We start from the raw sequence: 20,279 nt of genomic DNA, 5'->3' as shown, positions 1-20,279 counted from the left end.
TTGAGATGTTTTTCCAAAGTCTGAACCTGTCAAATACGCCAGAAACAAAATCAAATATTAATAATTTCCTTTTACTCTGATGCTCTTTTGTATTTTGAAAGACTTTAGCCTACTTGACGCGTAAGGATGGATGGCAGTCTGTGGATGATGCTCTAACATCCATCTTGCTTTACAGAATATGTGTCTTATATTAAGTATGATAATGAATACTGTCTGTTATTCTTTCTGATGGGTTCTGTCAGACTGACTTCAGACTTGTTTTCATTTAAAGCATTTATTTATCCACACCACATAATGCATCGTGTACTGTATTTTATCTTTTTTCCTCTATATCAAACAAAGCCTCATTTTGGTGCTTGGTTCTAATCTACATAAACATTATTATTTTTGTCTTGACTTGTATTTTCTATCTGTAGATAACTTCTACGGTACCCCAAAGCCTCCAGTTGAGCCCAGCGCTCTGCTGCTAAATGTAACAGACCAGCTGTTGCCCGGTGCCAGACCCAGCTCTGAGGGCAAGAGGAAGCGCAACAAGTCCGTCAGCAACATGGAAAAGGCCAGCATCGAGCCCCCTGAAGAGGAGGAGGAGGAGAAGCCCATCGTCAACGGCAACGGTGTCGCTGTTACCCCAGGTCAGTCTCCACTGTGTCCTTTCACCCTGTCCTATAAGTCTGTCGAGGCAGGTGGATGTGTGGAGTTATGGTTTTATTAACCATAATCTTACTATTTCCTCTGTTATATAGGTAATTAAATGCTAATTTAAATGTAACTTCGGCAGATCTGTGTTAGCTGATATCGACATGGTGATAAAATTAGACTGTAATGTTCAGACTTTACTTTTACCAGTAATGAAAGGAGACTGAAAGGACCATTTGTGCACTGAATGCAGTGCAGTTTCCTCATTAAAGTCCATGGGAGTCTCTTGTCACTTGTCACCTGTTCTTTTTAGTGAACTCCTCTGCACTGACAGCTTCAGGCCACACTCGTACAGTTATTTTTGCAACAACTTGGATTTTAATAATGTGGCTCACTGTTGTGTTCTTTTTTATTTTATTTTGCTTGTTTAAACCCTTGATTAATTTTTGTAAACTCCAAAAACAGCTGGTAGCAAGGACAACTCTCATGTTTTGTAAGTAAATTTGAATGATAAAAGTATTTGAACAGCTTTAAACCACACTATTAAAAACAACTAAGGCTGATATGGCAAAAAAATAAAAATAAAATTTGATTTTATTGCACACACTGGATCGATTATGATTTAACTGATTTTAATCAAGCTATAGCAGGGACTGCTGCTGAAGCTCTGTACATTTTCATTCTTGTCATATCATACTATTTAAAAACATTTAAACAGCTTTCAATTATATTTATATAGATATGTAATCTAATTTGAATTGTTTAGAATGATAATTTATTTTATTTTATTTTATTTATTTATTTATTTTTTACAATACCTATTACGTAATTGTGCAATTGTCCTTGCAAGTAAGAAAGTCAGGAGTAAAAATATGAATCCCCGATTATTATGACACAAGATTTTGCAATGTTTCTAAATCCTGATTATTAAGATTGATCAAATAGATGTTCCAGGTTTTGAGCACATTCAAGCCTTAGAGTGCATCCCCTGGTCACATGAAAACACTCAAATCAAAGGGGGCATTATAAAGTTTATTTCTGTTATTGCAAATCTAAAACCATGCTTTGGTCCTGTGACTTTCAACACTGGTTTAATGACTTGAGGACAGCTCTTTCACAGTTCAACATTAGGCAGCACAGTATGTGCTTAAGTATGGAGTGCAGGATTACACTGCATGTTTCATTTGGGCTGAAGTTTTGGAAAAATCTTAATTCATTGACAGTAAAGGATGAGGTTTTGGGTTTTACACCAGAGGAATCTAAAGGAAGGTAGGATATCTTATTTTCTTCTTAATGCTGTTTTCATGTAGACTGTGAAAAGAATATAAAGAAGGCAGAACACAACATTTAACATTTTGTTTGTATTTTTAAACCTTATGGATCCACAAAAGAAAGAGGTCTCAGTTACACATAATCATCAAGCTTAATGAGAGAAAAAATACAACACATTAACATAAAGCATACAGTAAAAATATAATATTTACCGGTACTATGTGAAAATACAACAAACAAATTTAGTGTAGTGTGCTAAAACATCCGAGTTAAAGCATTGAATACCGTACCTATCATTTACTTATTTATTTGCACTTCTTAAAGGTGCACTAATAACTGCCAGCTGCTTGTCTCCATGAAAATGTTATTACTTTGCTTGGGATGTTGCACAGCTTGGCAATAAACTAATCTTGCATATTGAATTTCATATGTTTCTAAACATATATTCTTACTGTGAGTGGTGTCACTTCTCCACAAATCTGACCTGTAACCTAGAGATAGATACATTTAAACTGTGGTTAAGCAATAGATGGCAGATCCTCCACCAGAAAGGTCACATAGTGTACCTTTAATTTGTTGACAAATGAAAAGTCAATTATTTTCAGGAAGTGTACAGTTTGTTCAGGGATCAGTGATTGCCAGATTGAGTTAACAAAGCAGCAGTGAGCACGATGTTCTCTTGTGCTCCTGGGGCTCCCTGCTTGAGGCCTGAAGGGGGTCCCGCTGTGCTCTGGTGAGTGTGTGATGACCAGGAGAGCCATGGGGTCGATACAGTGCATGTGATCCAAGCAGATAACCACTGCTCTTTTCCTCTCATAGATTATCGCTCAAGCCTCTTTTGACTTTGTCCCTACTCAGCTTCCTTACTCGTAACGTAACTATTGGAATGTTCTATTTGTGTCCCACTAGTGACGTAAAATGGTATATGTGGGTAATGCGCACGTACGTGTAAATGACCTTCTTGTGTATTTATGCCTCAAACAATTACAAGGACCTCCATGATGTTGTCATGTTGCTCGCATATGATAGTCATTTGCTTTTTGAATAGCAGATTTAATAAAAAGGGAATTTTTGACTGAAAATTAAAGAAACCATTGTATTTATTTGTTGTATTAGGCCTACATTTTGGATTTTTAACACAACCAGCTATTATTAATTAACAAACAACTATATAGTTTGCCAGGTTTATTCTCCACAATTTAGGTACCTCAAGATCCATGTTTATGCCTGAGCACTGAATTTTTATCATAGTGAGATAGGGCCAGTGCTTTAGCGGATAACTCAACTTCAAAATGACTATATTCATGCAGGATGCTCTCATAATTCACTTTCATATTGTACACCTCTGCCTGACACTCAACATGACTTTTTTTATGTACAGCACATCTCCCTATCACTTATACTTTCTGCATCTACCCAAATCTAATCTTTTATCAATCTCACCTCCATCGCTCTTCATCACTCTCTCCTCGCATCGCTTCCCTCACTCACCTGCTCTGTGTAACTGAATTGAATATGTTTGATTCACTGTGCCCTGGTCTTGTCCCCCCAGAGTCCAGTGAGCATGAGGACAAAAGCACGGACGCTTCAGCAGACCCTGAATCAGTGCAGACCAACCCAGCCGCAGACACCACCTCTGAGGGGTCGAAGGATGACAAACAGTCCCCCCAGACCACAGCTCCCAAACCAGAGGAGAACGAGGAGCTAGGGCCTCTGCCGGACAACTGGGAGATGGCCTACACTGAGAAGGGAGAAGTCTATTTTATTGAGTAAGTGGAAATTTTGGGACTGATTTAGCAGCTTGTTCTAAAGTTTAAACAGTTGCCATTATGTCATTATTAGAAAAAAACTTGCTGTATATACCATTTTACAACAACAAAAATCTGCATTTAACAATATTAATTTTAGCTGCCCCAATCTGTATTAAATATTATTGGCCTAAAGAATCAATTACAACCAAGTAGCTTCTTTGTACTGTCCCATTTCTTACTGGGGTTTTATACTCACAGTAATTATCTTTTGCATGAGGAACCTTAAAATGAGAAATATATCTTGGACATTGCTTTTGTTCATATTGATTATGGGCAGTATACCGTGTAGCTCTCTACTTTAGTTCAGAAATGAGTCCAGCGTTCAGTCCATCAGCAGGTAAAAAATAGATCTTTACCTGCTGCTAATCTTTGAAGTGAAAGTGCTAAAACCTACATTTCCTAATCCTCTTTGTTTGGAAACCTTTTTCTCCAGGGTGTAGATTAGGTCTAGATCTTAAGTCGTATAGATTTTGTTTCAGATTTAAGGTAACATTATTTTAGCAGGATTCTCTCACTTTTTTTTTTAGGTATTTTGTTGATCTAATAAACACTGGCATGCAAAGTGTGGGGTCAGTTTTTATGTCATTGTACTATGACTACCAAGCCATCGTTCCAGGGATAATTACACAAGCACACACCTATAGAGGATTGTGAAGTAAGGACAGTTTACTCATATACTTACTTACTCATATTAAATCCTTGTGTGTATACATACAGAAAAGAAGATCCTTATAATATTCTTCTACGTGACCTCCATGTCTTCTCCTCCTTACATTGAAAACATACTTTGCCACATTCATCCAAGCACTGAATTTGAGGCTTTAAGTTTTTACTGAGAGTTTCATTGAAGTGATGCAATGCCAAAAGTTTGAGCAGCTGCCAAAAAATGCTTTCCTTTGATTGGCCTCTATATGAGATAAATTTAAGCATGAAGCAAAAGGAATAAAAGAAAGGGGAGAGCAATGATTGCAAAGATAAGTTTAGTGATTAAAATTGGAAGTGAGGGTGCAGGAGTGGGTAAAAGTACATATCTTAAAGGTGCACTGTGCAATTTTTCTGGTGGAGGGTTCGCTATCTACTTGTCTCCATGGAGATGTTTTGCTTGGCCTGGAATGTTCCATGGTATGACATTAAACATATTCATTTAACATTTATTCATTACGGGTGTTTCTGTTGCTCAAAAACACAATACTTGCTGAATTGAATGTAGCGTAATGCTGTAACCTGCTTGTCTCTCTTGTGGTAGGTGTAATATATACTGTGGAACATTCTAGACAAAGCAATAACATTTCCATGGAGACAGACAGGTGGCGGACCCTCCACTAGAAATGTTACCCAGTGCACCTCTAAATGTCCATTGGTGTCAATAGCTGAAGAAGTGGTATAATACTTGATGTTTTGAAGGAGATAATTAAATACCCTGTACATAAAAGATAGATAGCTGAGTTTTCCATAATGCAATATATAACTCCTTTGGTTTATTCCACATTTCATTAGATTGAATTCATTGATCCAAACAACATCTTCCTCCACACAGATGTAATAAAAGAAATAGGACAGAAAGTATGAGGCTGTACAATCCTACAAATTTAGCTCAATCATATTTCTCATCTTCCATATCTCTTTTTATTGTAGCTATTACACACCTCTCCCCTCTTCTCTCAGTCTCTTTCTTGCCGTAAAGTCAAGGCATAGTAGTTTTTATTCGCCTCATGGCCTGTACTAACTCTACTAATTACTATATTGACTTATAGTTCAATATATAATAGAAGAAATAATATTAAATTAACTTCTATGACTCATTACAGATGCAAATTAAATACAAAAGTGTCTCATTCTGCTGTTTATTTATTGCAGCTCATGTTTTTGTTACAGTATTGTACATTTAGAATAATTTTTGCTCTTGGGTTATTGTGTCAGTGGCATATTTAGATTCAGTATTATTGTTTATCATCTATATTTTCATCAGCAATATATTGCACGTCAAAATTTGTTACATCACAGGTCTACATAGAGTTCGCTCGGCACAGTATCATTTCTGGAATTGCCCCTGCTCAATAAACCCATAAGGACCAGACCTATCCAACCCCACAGCTGTTCCCCCCCTTCACCTCCGCTGCTTGCTAATGAGCTCCAGTAAGCAAATTAAAAGTATCGATTTCTATTCTGTTAACCTAAGACATTTTTATAATACCCCCAGCCTTCCTCAACACCTTTTCAGACCCAGCCACACCACCAGGGAGGCTCATCTTCGCTCCGTGAAATAGCCCCGCGAATGAATTAAGAATCCACCAACCCTGTTCCCTTTCTCTGCCAAGTCTCGTGTTTCTTGCCATCTATCACACGCTGCCTCTCACTCCGTCTCTTTACAGCCACAACACCAAGACGACATCGTGGCTGGACCCGAGGCTGGCCAAGAAGGCAAAACCGCCAGAGGAATGCAAAGAAGATGGTGAGTACAACATCTTCATTTGATATCCTCCTTTGGCTTTTCCTGTAATGCATTGGCCACAGCATCCATTCTGCAGGGTTTAAAATTCACTTAACAAGATGTGCTGCGAGTTTTCTACATGTTTAAGCTGGCGTATGAGAACAGGATTTATATTTTTTTGATACTTAAAGGCGCACACTACAAAAAGTAAAATCTAGCCAAGTTAAGATTACTTAAATTAAGAGTTTTATCATGATTTGAGTAAATTTCAATTCAAGTAATTTTTTTTTTCAATGGAACAAGACTTGATAAGAACAAGATAAGAAAAATAACAACTATTTGCACTTAAAATAAGAAACAAAAATCTAATGTTGCTTGAATTAAGAAAACACACTTTTTCCATTGGTAGATAATTTTAGATGAATCTACTCAAATTAAGTAAAATGTTTTTAATTGAAGTAATTTTAACTTGGATGGATATTACTTTTTGCAGTGTGTTATGTAACTTTTCTGGAGAGGGTCCGCAATCTGTTTATGTCTGTGGAGATGTTAATGCTTTAGTTTAAATTGTTCAATGGTATAAAATGGTATAAAATAAATGTCAGGTTCTCATTAGTTAGAAAATGTTTTAAAGTTTTTATTGTAAGAGGGAAGGAGCCATAATTTAAAAAAAACATCTTAAAAGCATTCATTCTTACTGTGAGTGGGATCACTTCTCCACAAATCTAACCTTATTTGGCTTGCATGGAGATTCTTACGTTTATGGCAATACTATGGAACATTCTGGACACATCTTCATGGAGACAAGTAGGCCACTGGACAAGTTACACAGTGCACCTTTATGACTTATGTGACACTTTGGATAGCTTTAAAATGTATTTCAGGCTCGCATCTGCTGTAATTAATATCCTCAGCCAAGAGAGTCTTTCGCCCACTTGTGCAAATGGCAAACACAAAATGATTTCATGTCGACCCAAACTTGAATGGTGCTTCTCTATATGTGTCTATATGAGCCCTTCTAGGTTTAGTTATTTATCATTATTTATTATGAGGTGGTTTTAGTGGGCAGATTCAAGCATTGCTCCCTTTTCTCAAATGAACTTAAATGTTAATTGACTTCATTAATTAAATCTCTGCCTTCTGGAACAAGCACACTATATTCCATCACTTTTCTGTAGCCACATTGCAATGTACAGTATGCAGCTATGTGGTCATATAATGTATCGCTAATTAACAAAAATATAATGGAATCGTACTGATGGTATCAATACATGTTAATACACTTGGTAAAGCAAAAAGAAGAAAAGAAAGGAGGGAGAAATGGTTGGAAAGTTAAGTTTGGTGATTAAAATTAGAAGCGAGGTCGCAGGAGAGTGAAAGTAGCTATTTAGCTAATCTGGTGTAGAACATCTGTTTTTTGTAAGCTTACTGTCACTGTACATTGTCCCTTCAAATAAAGACTACATTACAAAGACTAAATTGCAAGTACATACGCATACCTTAAAGGTGCACCATGTAACTTTTTGGTTGGGGGTATGCCACCTGCTTGTTTCTATGGATAGGTCTTTTTTCTTCCTGGAATGTTCCATTACATGACATTAAACAGACCTATGTTATTAAGTTCTTTTTTCAGACCAAGTGTTTTCATACCTAACAGTTTCGACTGCGCCCTAGCTCAGAGCGGCCACGTGATGTTGCTTTGACGTGTCCGGTCAGCTGATTTATACAGGTTTTGGCGCTGTCTTCCTACCGGGGCTTTTTTACTCTTACACACCTGGGATACTGTTCTGAGGAAGTAGGACTGCAGATGGCGCTGTCATCCTGCCTCCTCCGGTAGGAAGACAGCACCAAAACCTGTTTAAATCAGCTGACCGGACACGTCACAGTAACATCACATGACCACTCTGAGAAAGACTGACAACAAAGTCTTGGTCTCAAAAAATAACCTAATAACATAAACACCCACAGCTAACAGCTAAACAATGGACTATTAAACAGATCTACCTTACATTTGTTAAATTACAGGTGGTTTTATAGCTCAAAGATACCTAGGAAAACAGCCATTCTGACTGAGTGGGGTTACCTCTCCATAGATCTGACCTGTAACTTGGTCTGGTTTCGTGTCCAAGAAGATAAAAAGGTTTATATATAGGTTTAATACCACACTGTGAAACATTCCAAACAAAGCAATAGCATCTCCATGTAGAAAAGCACCTTTAAAAGTTAGCTGAACAATTGATAAACGCTACAGAGCACTTTTCTGTAAATGCTTATACAGCCATATACAGTATGCATCCATGTGGTTATATAAGGTAATACTAATTAACAAATAAAGAAAATATAACTAGTCATACTAATGTAATAAATAAATGATCAATAGTAATGTAGTTGTTAACACACTTCGCCCCTGCTCTGCCTTTGTTTTTGGTCATTTTTTAGTATTTTGCACAAACATAATATTCTCACTAGAAACATTTAGGTTATATCACCTTTTGTTGAAGCACGGCTCTTCTGTTGACCTTCTCCAAACGGGTCTGTTCAATTCAGCTCCTTTGTAAACATGTGCGTGGACGGGTGGGGTGTTATTTTGTAATGCTGTGTTGAGTGCATGGCTTCGGTTTCTCTAAAAATACCTTTGGCCTTGTGCTCAGAGAGACTGGCTTTAGACGGACCCATAAACAACTAGCAAGGTCAGAGCGGGCTTGGAAGTCAACATTTTACGCGTCTTTGTGGAGTAAAAAAATATCTCAGGTGTAAAAAAGGTCTCTACACAGTGTTTATGTTTTTTATTGAATTTTGGTGAATTCTTCTGAAGAATGACAATGAAGAGAGAGAAATTAACTGAAATAAGTAGAATTATTTGTTGCATTGAGAGTTTATGTCAAGAATTTGTCATCTTTGTTATATTGTTGCGCTAGTTTTCAGTTTTCAGCTCTCAAATGCAGTCCTTACAATATGGTATTTAATGGGTTATCTATCTCCTATGGTCTTGATTCAATCAGATTGGAATTTTGTATTTGAATCCATCATAACTCTTCTAACAATTCTTTCTTTCCTCCATTAAACTGGCATTTTTGCATAGGGCTGCACGATTTTTAGAAGAAAAAAATCACATTGCCTTTTTTGTATATTGCTATTTATGTTTTCAAATAGTTTCAGCTCATATTTTAAACACACTGAGTGAAATATGAACAGTGCAAGAATCTCATGCATTTTAAGTGCATGTTTGTAGAGGTTAAAACTACATGGTAACCATATTTTTATTTACAAAAAGTGTATTTTATTGGGCATTTTATTTATGAAAAAGTTGCATCTTTTGCAGTTTGATAGTTGCCCCTATTCAGGTTTCAAGTCAATGATGTTACATTGTGCCTTTCAGCCCTTATCATGCCCCATAGCATTCAAACAGTTAACTTGTTGCCCCAAACTTCCAGACTGTTTTTGTCGCCATTCTTGCTTTATCTGTTAGATCCTCCATCCCGGTGCAGTGTGTCCCTTGTGGTTGCAGAAACTCCTTGTTCCTTCTTCATCATTAGAGATTAAAGGAGGAAGAGCTGTGCGCTGATGTAATGGCACAAAGAAATAGACAGCAGCGGTTCTTCAGAGGAATTAGTCCAAATATGATTGCACTTTTATCTCCACACTCCAATCCTTTTTATCCATTAAGGGCGTTTCACAGAGGGAGGTGTGCCCTTGTTTTTGAGCTCTGCTATTGATCTCTTTGCCTGATTCATCCAGATTAAGGGCCTCATGAACAGTGCAACATCGAAGCTTCTGGTTTTGAGACTGGTTTGTAAAATGTTGTTCTTTTGCTAAGCAGCTACACTTGACATACACTTTTTTGCTTGTCAGAAACTGGATGTACCAATAAGATCCTCGTTCACATATCACTGACTTTGTGCTATCGTTGGCACTACTGCTTGCTTGAGAGAATATGTGTTTGAGAGCACAGAACTCCAGGGGAAACGGCTGCCTCTGTAAATTTGGTATTGATCGGAGCAAAAGGTGGTTGTGTGTGTTTGGGAGTGGGCCATGCTCTGATAAGCACTAACAGGATCGCAGGGCAGAGTCTGTGAGCCGTCATGGGACAACAGTGGAGAGGAGGGCAAGGAGGGCAGAATGCTGTATTTGCATAGACCCGGGGTAATGTAAACTACATTTATACTCATGCATTTAGATTGGATTTAAGACAGTGAAGAATTAGAGGGGTCATCTTCTGTCAAGGCTGGGTTGAAAGCTGGGCACCATGAGTATGAGGCAGCAGCAGTTTGTCCCCAAAGTTGATGTTTAATTGTAGCTTGTGATCGTGTGACATCAACTATTAAGTGTTTGGTCTATGTAAGAAACAACTGTAAATGCAGTGAAGGCTACAACAGCTGCTGAAGTCTCTCCCATATAATATTACAATGATATATTCTGTTTTTAAAAAATGATAAATGAGTAGGTGAAAGGTTTTGTCAAGAAAACAAGCTCTTATGTTGTGTTTAGGCAGTATCTCAAACCCATGTTCTCGCTTTATTTCTGATTTTCAAATGGATGAGCTCAAAGATTCATGCCATGGTTCATGGTCACATGAGATATTGGAATACAGTATTTACTGAAGTTCATTGATTATTACCTCAGTTTTTTATTTCCTGAAAGGTTATTCACTGGGTTACATTTAATGAGAATTAATCAACTTTTCTTTATTGGTATTCAGCATTAGTGTGGGAGATAATGACAAAAATTAATGTTTCAAAATTGCGGGGATTATCTTGATCAGATAATATTGTTGCAGTCTATCAATAATTTTTGAAAACATGCCTGACATTGTCTCCTTTTTTTTAAATCAGCACCGTAGTTTTTTCTTCAAACCTACTTTATATAATATCTTGTAGAGGATTTATTGTCCACCTTTAATTTAGTTTATATCTACAGAAGTATGCATGTTGCATTTGAGTCTTAAGTTAAGAGTTTGTTCTACTACTGCTTATACATTTGGATGCATAAAGCAATGAGCAAACTGCACTAGTGATACAAACACATTTTACCAACAAAACATGTCAGAAATGAAGAATTATTTGTGCCTGTTGTAACGGTTACTCATAATTTTGAAATATTGTCCACAGCAGAGTCCATTCTTGGATCTGGGAACATGGCCACAGTGTCACTACAGGGGCCAAAAACTCATGATAAATGTACTGCTTTTACAGAGCTGCCTGCTTCCTTATTCCAACCAGCACTCTCCCTGCATTTCCTCATTAACACATACACACACAGAACTGCAGCTGTATAACTCTATCCTCTTCCTCAAGGACATATTTATAGTAAGAGGCAAACACAATAGTGACAATGATCATTTTTCACTACAGACATACAACCAATTTCTGTCACACAGCCCTTCACAAACTGCATGCTGGATTGGATGCGTTCCCTAGCGCTGTTTCAAAGGCACGTCTGCACCCGTGAAGACCAGGCAGCTGACATCATAGGCACCCGGAGCTTACATAACATAACCCTCTCCATATTTTGCTCTCCGCGTCTTTCCATCCTGTCAGCTCGTTTTGTTTTGTCAGACGAACAGAACTAGGACAGGCGTTTGCACCATATCACTGTTGCTTTAATTCACAAACTATGCAGCTTTGCCTCCTCTAGCCTGCCAAATATCTGTTGGCATAAAGAGAACAAAACTACTGTGGTCTTTGCTTATCATTAGATCCTTGTTCAATGTCTGTTTTTGGACTTTTACCCTCAAAGGTATATGACAAAATTGTGATATGCCACAGTTTCAGCAGGTTTCATCACATTACAAGACAGTCCTGTCAGCAACGCCAGAATTGGTCTGCAAAAATACACAGAATAAATGTTAATGGGGAGCATGTTTGGGTAGCAAGATATGTAGGATTTTTTATACACTTATGTAAGTAGGAACATTTAAGGCGAAAGAAGAGGCCTGAAAACATACATCTGAGTGTGGAAAAAGATTTGGAGATACCACACCATTTATTGTAAAAGACACATATTTCAAGACATTATGATAACAGTTAGAGTTTAATATATTAGATGAAATGTACAGCCTAATAATCCATGAGATGGTAGGCAGACTAATTAGATTCAGGTCATGTGTGTTTCCTCACATACAAAGAGGAAAAGTTATTATCTTCCTGCACCAGCCACTAACAATCCTCCCTGTCCCCTCTCCAGGGTCTGTGGCAGGACAGTGATTTATATTTTTCGCTCCTTTGCTTCTTGTTTGTGTGAATCTGCAGTTCTTTAAGCCTTCTAGTCGTTAAACATGTTTTATATGGAGTAGCAAAGGGATACAGTAATATGCTTGCCTGAGCTGGCCTGATGGAATCCAAAGCTATCTTGTTTACAAGTTTAGTTAAATGTCTTGTTCTTTGTTACAAGTCTTCTTGGAAGTCTAATCCCCAAACATGTAACTTTGAACAGGAATTCTTTTGTTTGTTTTTTTGTTTGTTTGTTTTTTCAATGTATCCAAGATGGCTGCACCCAAAATGTTTATGTTATATCCCCATTAGCGTCCAACGTGTGTGACTCAGTTTGTAGTCAAGCCAAATCAGCACAATTTCTGTCTAACATTTAATGTTCTATCTCGCTATAATGACATTTGAATCAAAAGTTAGCCTCTATAGTACTTCAGGTGAGTTAGCTTGGAGCCGCAGTGCCTTCCTTCACCTTGGCTCCGGTGCTGCTCCTGCTAGCACAGTAGTGTTAGCTGTGGGTGGAGCTTTGGGGCTGTCTGCTGTCTGATTGATGGGTGCATTTTGAGAACATCCCCAGCAGAGCATGCCTGGGGCCTGGAGATTGGATGGAGTCAGAAGACTTCTCTGTTTTGTGTGTGATAGGATATGTGCATGCTAAATTAGCTGTCAGAGTGGAGACAGGAGTGATTTTTATTTTTATTTTTTTTAAGTTTTTCTTCTAACTTCCAGTTTATAGAGTAATGTTGTAAATGAGGAAAGAGCAACTATGGTCACAATTTGTTGAGACAATTTATTTTGTCTGGTCATTGACTTCCTTGGCTTGTCTTTAATCTGTCAGTTAAATATGTTAAAAATGCTCACTTTTAGTCTATATGGGTAAATAACAAATCTTTTTAAGTTTTAGTGACCTCATTTCACCAATACCCTCACCACCACTTTGAACAAATTAGCAATGAATTACCTTCTCTGCTCAATGCTATTTGTATTTAGTGTGTTTTAATGTCAGAGATCAACTGTAATTTGGTTCATGTTGGGAATAATGCACCATGTCAAAGTGACAGAGTCATGCTAATGCTTTTGGTCAACTGTGAGACTCACTTTTGATTTTCCCATTTTGAATTCACAAACGGTTTGGACTCTAATTAGTTTGGAAATCATCCGAATCCCATTAACCTGAATGCATAATTTGATGTAATCAGCTGCATTCGCTGGGCTGTTATAAAACAAGTCTTTTACATAATGGTCATAAATAAGTCTGGAGAAAAATGCCAACAAATATTGCAGTCCTGAGTCCCCAGGACAACACAAGGTTAAAATGACATGGATTAATTGATTAAAGGGGGTCATAGTGAGAAAAGTGAATATAAACTCTTGACCTCCTAGCCTAAACTACCTACCCAAAACAACTTTTTTTAATATACTTGCCCCAATGTAGCTCTACTCTATCCTGCTTTTGCACTGACTGGTCAGAACACTCACAGGGTACAAAGGTCCGCTCTCTTTTACAAAGTATCATGGAGGAATAGCACTTCTGTGCATGATGCATGACGCTAATGGAAGCTAACTGCTAAGCTGCTGCAATTAGCTACTTTTGAATTACCATAAAGTCATGTGACTGAAACAGCAGGGGTCTGGATGAGACCACTGGTGACGTTAGACCAGAACCTCATACATGCTTTTCAATCTAAGTAAATCTAATGTAAGTTAGAATCTATTGTATTTTTATAGAATCTTGGCAGGCATTAGAATAAATTGCTTCATTTTACTCCACTGCCTCCTATTTATCAATTGAGCTTTGAATTCACAGGTGGTCTGGCTTTATTAATGTTTAGCAGGTTGAATGGACACGGCGGGTGCTGCTGCTGCAGAGGCACATTATACCTGTTCTGTGTAACGATTTGTGAGCTTTATTAGAACAACTCAACAATAATTTAATTCACTTATTGCACCTTTACAGGTCTGCGGTATCACTCCACAGGCATTTTTAAGCACAAAAGAGAAAGAGCCTTTCCATTTGAGAAGTAGAGCTGCTATGTATTACTTCTTTTATAGCTACTGGAGCTTGACCTTTAATTTACAAGTATTTTTTGGGTTGCTAGGTGAAAAGAAACAAAATGTTAATGTCAATGTCAGCTTTTCTACATATGTGTGTTTAGGTTTTTAAATAATTTGCACCACAAAAAGATGCAACTTGAGTATGTCCTAGGGCAGTGCAATTAATCAAATTTAATCAAAATAAGATCCAAATATTTAAAACTGTCAGTGATCAGCTTGAGGCTTTATAATTGAGAGGTCTACAGCCAACCCTCTGTTTGTAAAAGGATTTGGTTTGGAGCACAGTTCAGACATTGAAAGTGACTATCACCAATGAATGTGTGTACTGTTGTGGAAAAAATTATATGCATCTCTTGAAGAAAAAATAATTAATCCATTTACAAAGCCCCGGTGAGTTTTTGGAATACAGACAAAGGTTTATTCTTGTTACAGCAGATATGGACAGGGCCTAGGCCTGCCCTGACCTGAGACCAACAGCCTCTACTCCCCAGCAGTAGAGGCTCTCCAACGTTAGCCCCGAGTCTCTTCTAGTTTCTCCCTCTAGAGCAGGGGTGGGCAAACTTTCTAGCTCGCGGGACACATAGGGTCCTAAAGTTTGACTGAAGGGCCGGACAGGAGACAGGACATAACGTGTTAAGAGCTCAGATTCATTACATTCTTATTCACATTTATCTAGGACCTCAGACACGGGCTACACGTTTCATCACTACTGTGAAAGATTCAGAACACATAAAACTGTTCACACCTGTTCCACTGCACACCACGAGTAAATGTATATCGCGAGTTCACCGTTTTCAAATATGACTAGTAATAACTCAAAAACAAAGCTCACACCATCACAAACACAGGTATACACCTGTGAGTGTAAGAAAACCTGACTCCAATATGTTGTTCACACTAATATTTACAACTCCAAGTCCATAGGTTTTCTTGGTTGATTTTTACCAATTTAATATGGAAGCAGTGCAGTCTTATACCTTAAGCACCAACTACTTCACTCATGGTCCGAATAACTCCTGTAAGAACACTTTCCCATAAAGCATTGCGGCTAACATAATACGCCTCAACTCAATGTATATATAGTGCGCCATCTACTGGGAAACGCTGGAAATGCATGACAAATAAAACATCAACAAGGTTTATTATTGTAATTTATTCCAGTTCGGTGGGCCGGATTAAAAGGTTTAAAGGGCCGCATACGGCCCCCAGGCCGTAGTTTGCCCACCCCTGCTCTAGAGCATTTGAGCTCTGAGTATTTATACAGAAATACAAGTTACATACATATCAAAGAGTGACTTGTTTCAGAGGCTGGTGCTAAATTAACATATATTTGAGGACAGCTAAGACAATACAGTTTCCTGTAGGGTGGAGACAGTTGTGTCTGCTGAGCTTTTACGCATGTTAATGACTGGTCTGGTCTCAGGTAGAAATCACATTCATTTACACATAGACAGGTTGAGAGAAATGTTTCCACAATATAAATTTCCATCACAGTACTATGCCATTGTGTCCTTTGGCAAGACACCTCACTCACGTTGCCTAGGTTTGCATGTGTTGTGTAAGTGATGGGTAGTGGTCTTAGAGTCCGACTGGCAATCACAACTTGACCAGTCTTCCCCAGTTGTATCTTACCAGTCGATAAATTAATGATGTCATGAGTTTTATGGATACAGTGAAAGACGCCAATTTGGTTGGTGTGTGAGAAAAGATTGTAGACCAGGGGGTTTTGGTAACCAAAACACAGAGAATTATCTTCAATATTTGAACTACAAAAGCACCAAATAACATCTGATTGCAGCCCAAAAGTCAAAGTAGAGAATAAAATAGGACTTTTTATATGGGGGTAAACTATTGCAAGATCAATCATCTAAAATCTATCCTTAACCCTGATTAAGATTGTAAACAATCTTTGTGCCTTTTTCTTTCATTTCCTTCTGAAATACAAGCAGGAGATGGACAAGGCAACAAGGAAAATAGGACACTATCAGGGACTTTTATTGAGACATTCAGTGTAGTGGGAAAGATGCCAGGGTGCCTCCTACTGGTAGCAAGTGGTCCTTCACTCGAGACTTCACTGGGAGACTGGGCTGAAAACCTCAAATATCTCCATTGCCCTGGGAATTGTGGGAAATTGCCAAAGGAATAACAATCATACAGCACGCTGTCCCAATCCAGTATAAGGCAGTTTCTGAGGCTAGATGCAGTAAACTAACAGAAGTGCCACAATCCCCAGAAGAAAAGACAAGGGTGTATCATGTAAGAAGATTATATTATTAATAGATAAATCCTTAAAAGACCATAAATTTGACATCTCAAGTTATTCAAATGTTCCATATAATTTTGTGCTTTTTAGTGTATTATTTCTCAACATGTAAAATAATTCCTAATGTTCTCAGTCAGGATCCGTCAGACCCCACAAAATTAATTACTTTCTGTAGCTGAAATCTATTTTGAAAGTTTGTGAGAGGGACCTCCAGCTGTGTGTATCTCATGACAGCCAAATTGAAAACACAGTGATGAACAACAGTAGTATTTTTTCACTGAGTGAGTGTGAAAGCAATTTGTCTGTGGATAATAGACTCTTAAAATAATAATAATAGTAAAAAATAAACCGTTTGCTTACTCACAAGTAGCTACAAAACACAAAGTTGATTTGTTTTCATAATAGGTTTTGAATACGAGGAAATTATTTTAAGTTAACCTACCTTCATTCTTTATATAGTTGTTACGGCCGTGAGCCGTAACAATAGTATATTGTTAAAGAGAGTATTTGATAACATTAACGTAAATGTATATTAAAGGTGCATTGTATAATATTTCTTGTGGAGGGTCTATCACCTTACATTTATTCAATTACAGGTGGTTTTATAGCTCAAAAAAACCTTGAAAAACAGGCATTTAGGCATTCTGACTATGAGCGCGGTTGTCTGTTCACAGATCTGCCTCCATCAGTTTTGGTCTCTATGAAGATAGAAAGGTTTAATACCATACTATGAAACATTTATGAGAAAGCAACAACATCTCCATGGATTAAAGCATTTGATGGACCTTACACCAGAAAAGTTGCACAGTGCACCTTTAAGTATCAAAAATGAAAATGTGTTGAATTTACATATACAGGATGTAATAGCATAGCGTGTTCAGAAAAGTAAAACTATTTCAGCAAAAGGATATTAAAGGAATATTCTGACCAAGACAGTGCCATGGCCAAAAAAGAGAGTTATGGTGAAGTGAAAGAGAACATGGAGAAAGAGAACATTTACTACTTTTGTGTAGTAAATGGAGTGGATCGAGTTATATGGAGGCACATTTAAGAGAGAGAGAGAGAGAAAAAAATATATGCTGTGTTGCCATAAGTAGCACATTTTGTTACTGTATGTAGCATCTTTTAAAGGATCTTTTCAGATTTACCCCTGTGTCTCCTCTGCTTCCCTCTGGGACATTTTAATAGAGTAGTTTTCCATTATAAACTAGCTCAAATAGATGACAAGTCTTTGATCCAGTGTGCATCTGTGTGTGCGCCAATGCATAGAGAAAGAGACGCGTGAGTAAAAGACAACGTGTAGCCCGCCAAAGGTGAGAACATGAAATGCACTTTTATATTTAATGAGAGGAGATGGGTCTAAGAAGCTACTCCCAAGGGCTGTCACTGCACTCAGCACACTCTTTCATCAATCAAATAACCTTATACATATACATCATATCTGTTTTTACTGGTTGGGAAATGTATTTTTGTGTATGCACTGTGCAGGTAGAAAATAACACATAAACTCCTGAATTTTGAAATGGTGCATTATTACGTTTCTCTCAGGAGATGGGGGCAGGGGTCAAACATCGCATCACCATTGGTACCATGACATTGCCATCCTTCACAGAGGGCACAGACTGGTTGGGAATGTGCAGAAAGAGTATAGTGTGAAATTAAATACAGAGTATGTGATATACACATGTGCTTTATGGAGATGTCATGACCACACATTGCCACAGGACACATAACTTAAATTTTAATCAGTTGACAAGACAGGCTCTTTTCAATAGTTGAAACTCAAGGCTCCTTTCCTTGTGGTGTTTTGGCAATGGTGTGTTTTATTGACTAATGAAACACAACTTCTCGAATAGAACTTAGCACAGATGGACAAACTCCAGATCTGCAATTATATTAATCACATCTTATGATTTGTTCAGTTCTGTATTAGGACCTTTTTTGAACATTTGTGTAAAATCTACTGTTTTAGTAGAATAGATTTTAGAAAATGAATCCCAGTTACACATGGCAATACCAAATAGACTACATCAAAAAACCCTATCTTGAGGGTTAACAGACTAATACAGTGATGGTAAACAATGGCAAACCTGGGCAAAGTGTTAACTGGGAAAATCCCAAACTTCAAAGAACTAAAACTAAATTTAGAACTTATAAAAAGAGGTCTAATACACCAGCAAACTGACACAAACAGCAACTTACGTGAACCCTTAGCTTATAGGCACTGGTCATTATGTGTAGAGCATGTCTTTATTGTGAGCCACTTGTGTCTCCTTTAATTTGACATTGTCACTATAATCCATGCTGGTCTGATACTGGAGCACTCTGTCCCATCGCTCTGTTGGGGTTTAACTCGGATTCTATTTCAGCAGAGGCCTCTCACACTTTGTTCCTAATTTAGGTTTGAATGATCGTGCTATTATGCTAAAACACTGCCGTCTCCATTTGGGAATAGGCTTTAAATGGTAATTTTTCATAATCTAAAAAGCAAATGGGGAACTCCTATTGCACACTTTAAAATGTCTGTGCTCTGTTGAAGTGCTTGGGGCACTGGGAAGAGGAAAGATGAAGGTGAATCTGTTAAAAAGAGATGCCAGTTTTGACTGATGTGTGTCAGGATTTTATGGAAAGATGCTCTTTGATCACAGTCAACAGAATCTGCATCTTCTTCTCACCTTTGTGAGTTGTTGCAAAGCCCAGAAGGATGTGAGCTGGAAGGTGTACTTCTGAAGTAATCTTGGAGTGGATATTGTACAATTTATGGAAAATGGGTGATAGAGCTTAGATTTAATAAAACAAAATATGAATGTCTTTTAGTCAGATTTGTATTTTTGCTGAAACTGCTTTAAGGTCAGTTTGTGAGCAAGGATGAATACTGCTATAGAAAATAATACAACAAATATTGGTCCCATTTCTGTAACAATTTTGGAAAAGGTTCAGAGTGTACCAGTGAAAATGTTTGATTCACTCACCTCACAGCCAGCATCAATGTCCCAGGATTGTGAACCATCATGCTACCAAATGAGAGCAATTTGATCAATTTGCAAAAATGATTAATGGCTATTTTTACTCCTTGGCCTTGGTTTGCATTCTGTGTTATTCAGAATTGATAGAATAAGTTGTTGCCATGTTCCCCCATTAAAGGAGCACTCTGTAACTGCTTGTCCCCATGGAGATCTTATACATATACATACATACATATTAAAGGGAAGAGTTTTCACATTCTTGTCTCCATGGAGATATATAGGTTTAATGCTATTCTGAGTAACATTCCAGGAAAAGCAATGACATCTCCAGAGAGACAAACAGGTGGCAGTCCTCTACTGGAAAAGTTACATAGTGCACCTTTAAGTTTGCACAGTCACAAAGTATTTTATGTGTTGTTTGAAGGTGAACTACCCTCTGGGCTTGTGTACCAGTTTAGTCTGATATATATGCAAAGTACTCACATAAAAACACAATATTTACAGCGTGGATAAGATGTAGGGCATTAATATTTCACTGACTTCATCCCAGCCACTAGATCTATCAAACTTTTATGTTATTTTGCAAGTTTCTCTGAGCATTTGATCTATGGCATTAAAGGGGAAGTAGCCTCTTTAAAT

The 20,279-nt window shown here is 37.6% G+C and overlaps 1 protein-coding gene across 1 annotated transcript in view; it reads left to right on the top strand.

The window, feature by feature from the left end:
- The window catches only part of magi2a (membrane associated guanylate kinase, WW and PDZ domain containing 2a), a 161,580-nt gene that overhangs the window by 108,974 nt on the left and 32,327 nt on the right, over positions 1-20,279 (top strand). The window contains exons 4-6 of the mRNA XM_055153780.1: positions 417-632; positions 3,461-3,677; positions 6,092-6,171. Of these exons, the coding sequence (XP_055009755.1) occupies positions 417-632; positions 3,461-3,677; positions 6,092-6,171 (513 nt within the window). The remainder of the gene's footprint in view (positions 1-416; positions 633-3,460; positions 3,678-6,091; positions 6,172-20,279) is intronic.

Source organism: Boleophthalmus pectinirostris, unplaced genomic scaffold, assembly GCF_026225935.1.
Source record: "Boleophthalmus pectinirostris isolate CB_2022bp ecotype Guang Dong unplaced genomic scaffold, ASM2622593v1 HiC_scaffold_18, whole genome shotgun sequence".
Lineage (NCBI taxonomy): Eukaryota > Metazoa > Chordata > Actinopteri > Gobiiformes > Gobiidae > Boleophthalmus > Boleophthalmus pectinirostris.
This window is presented reverse-complemented; position numbering and strand designations above follow the sequence as displayed.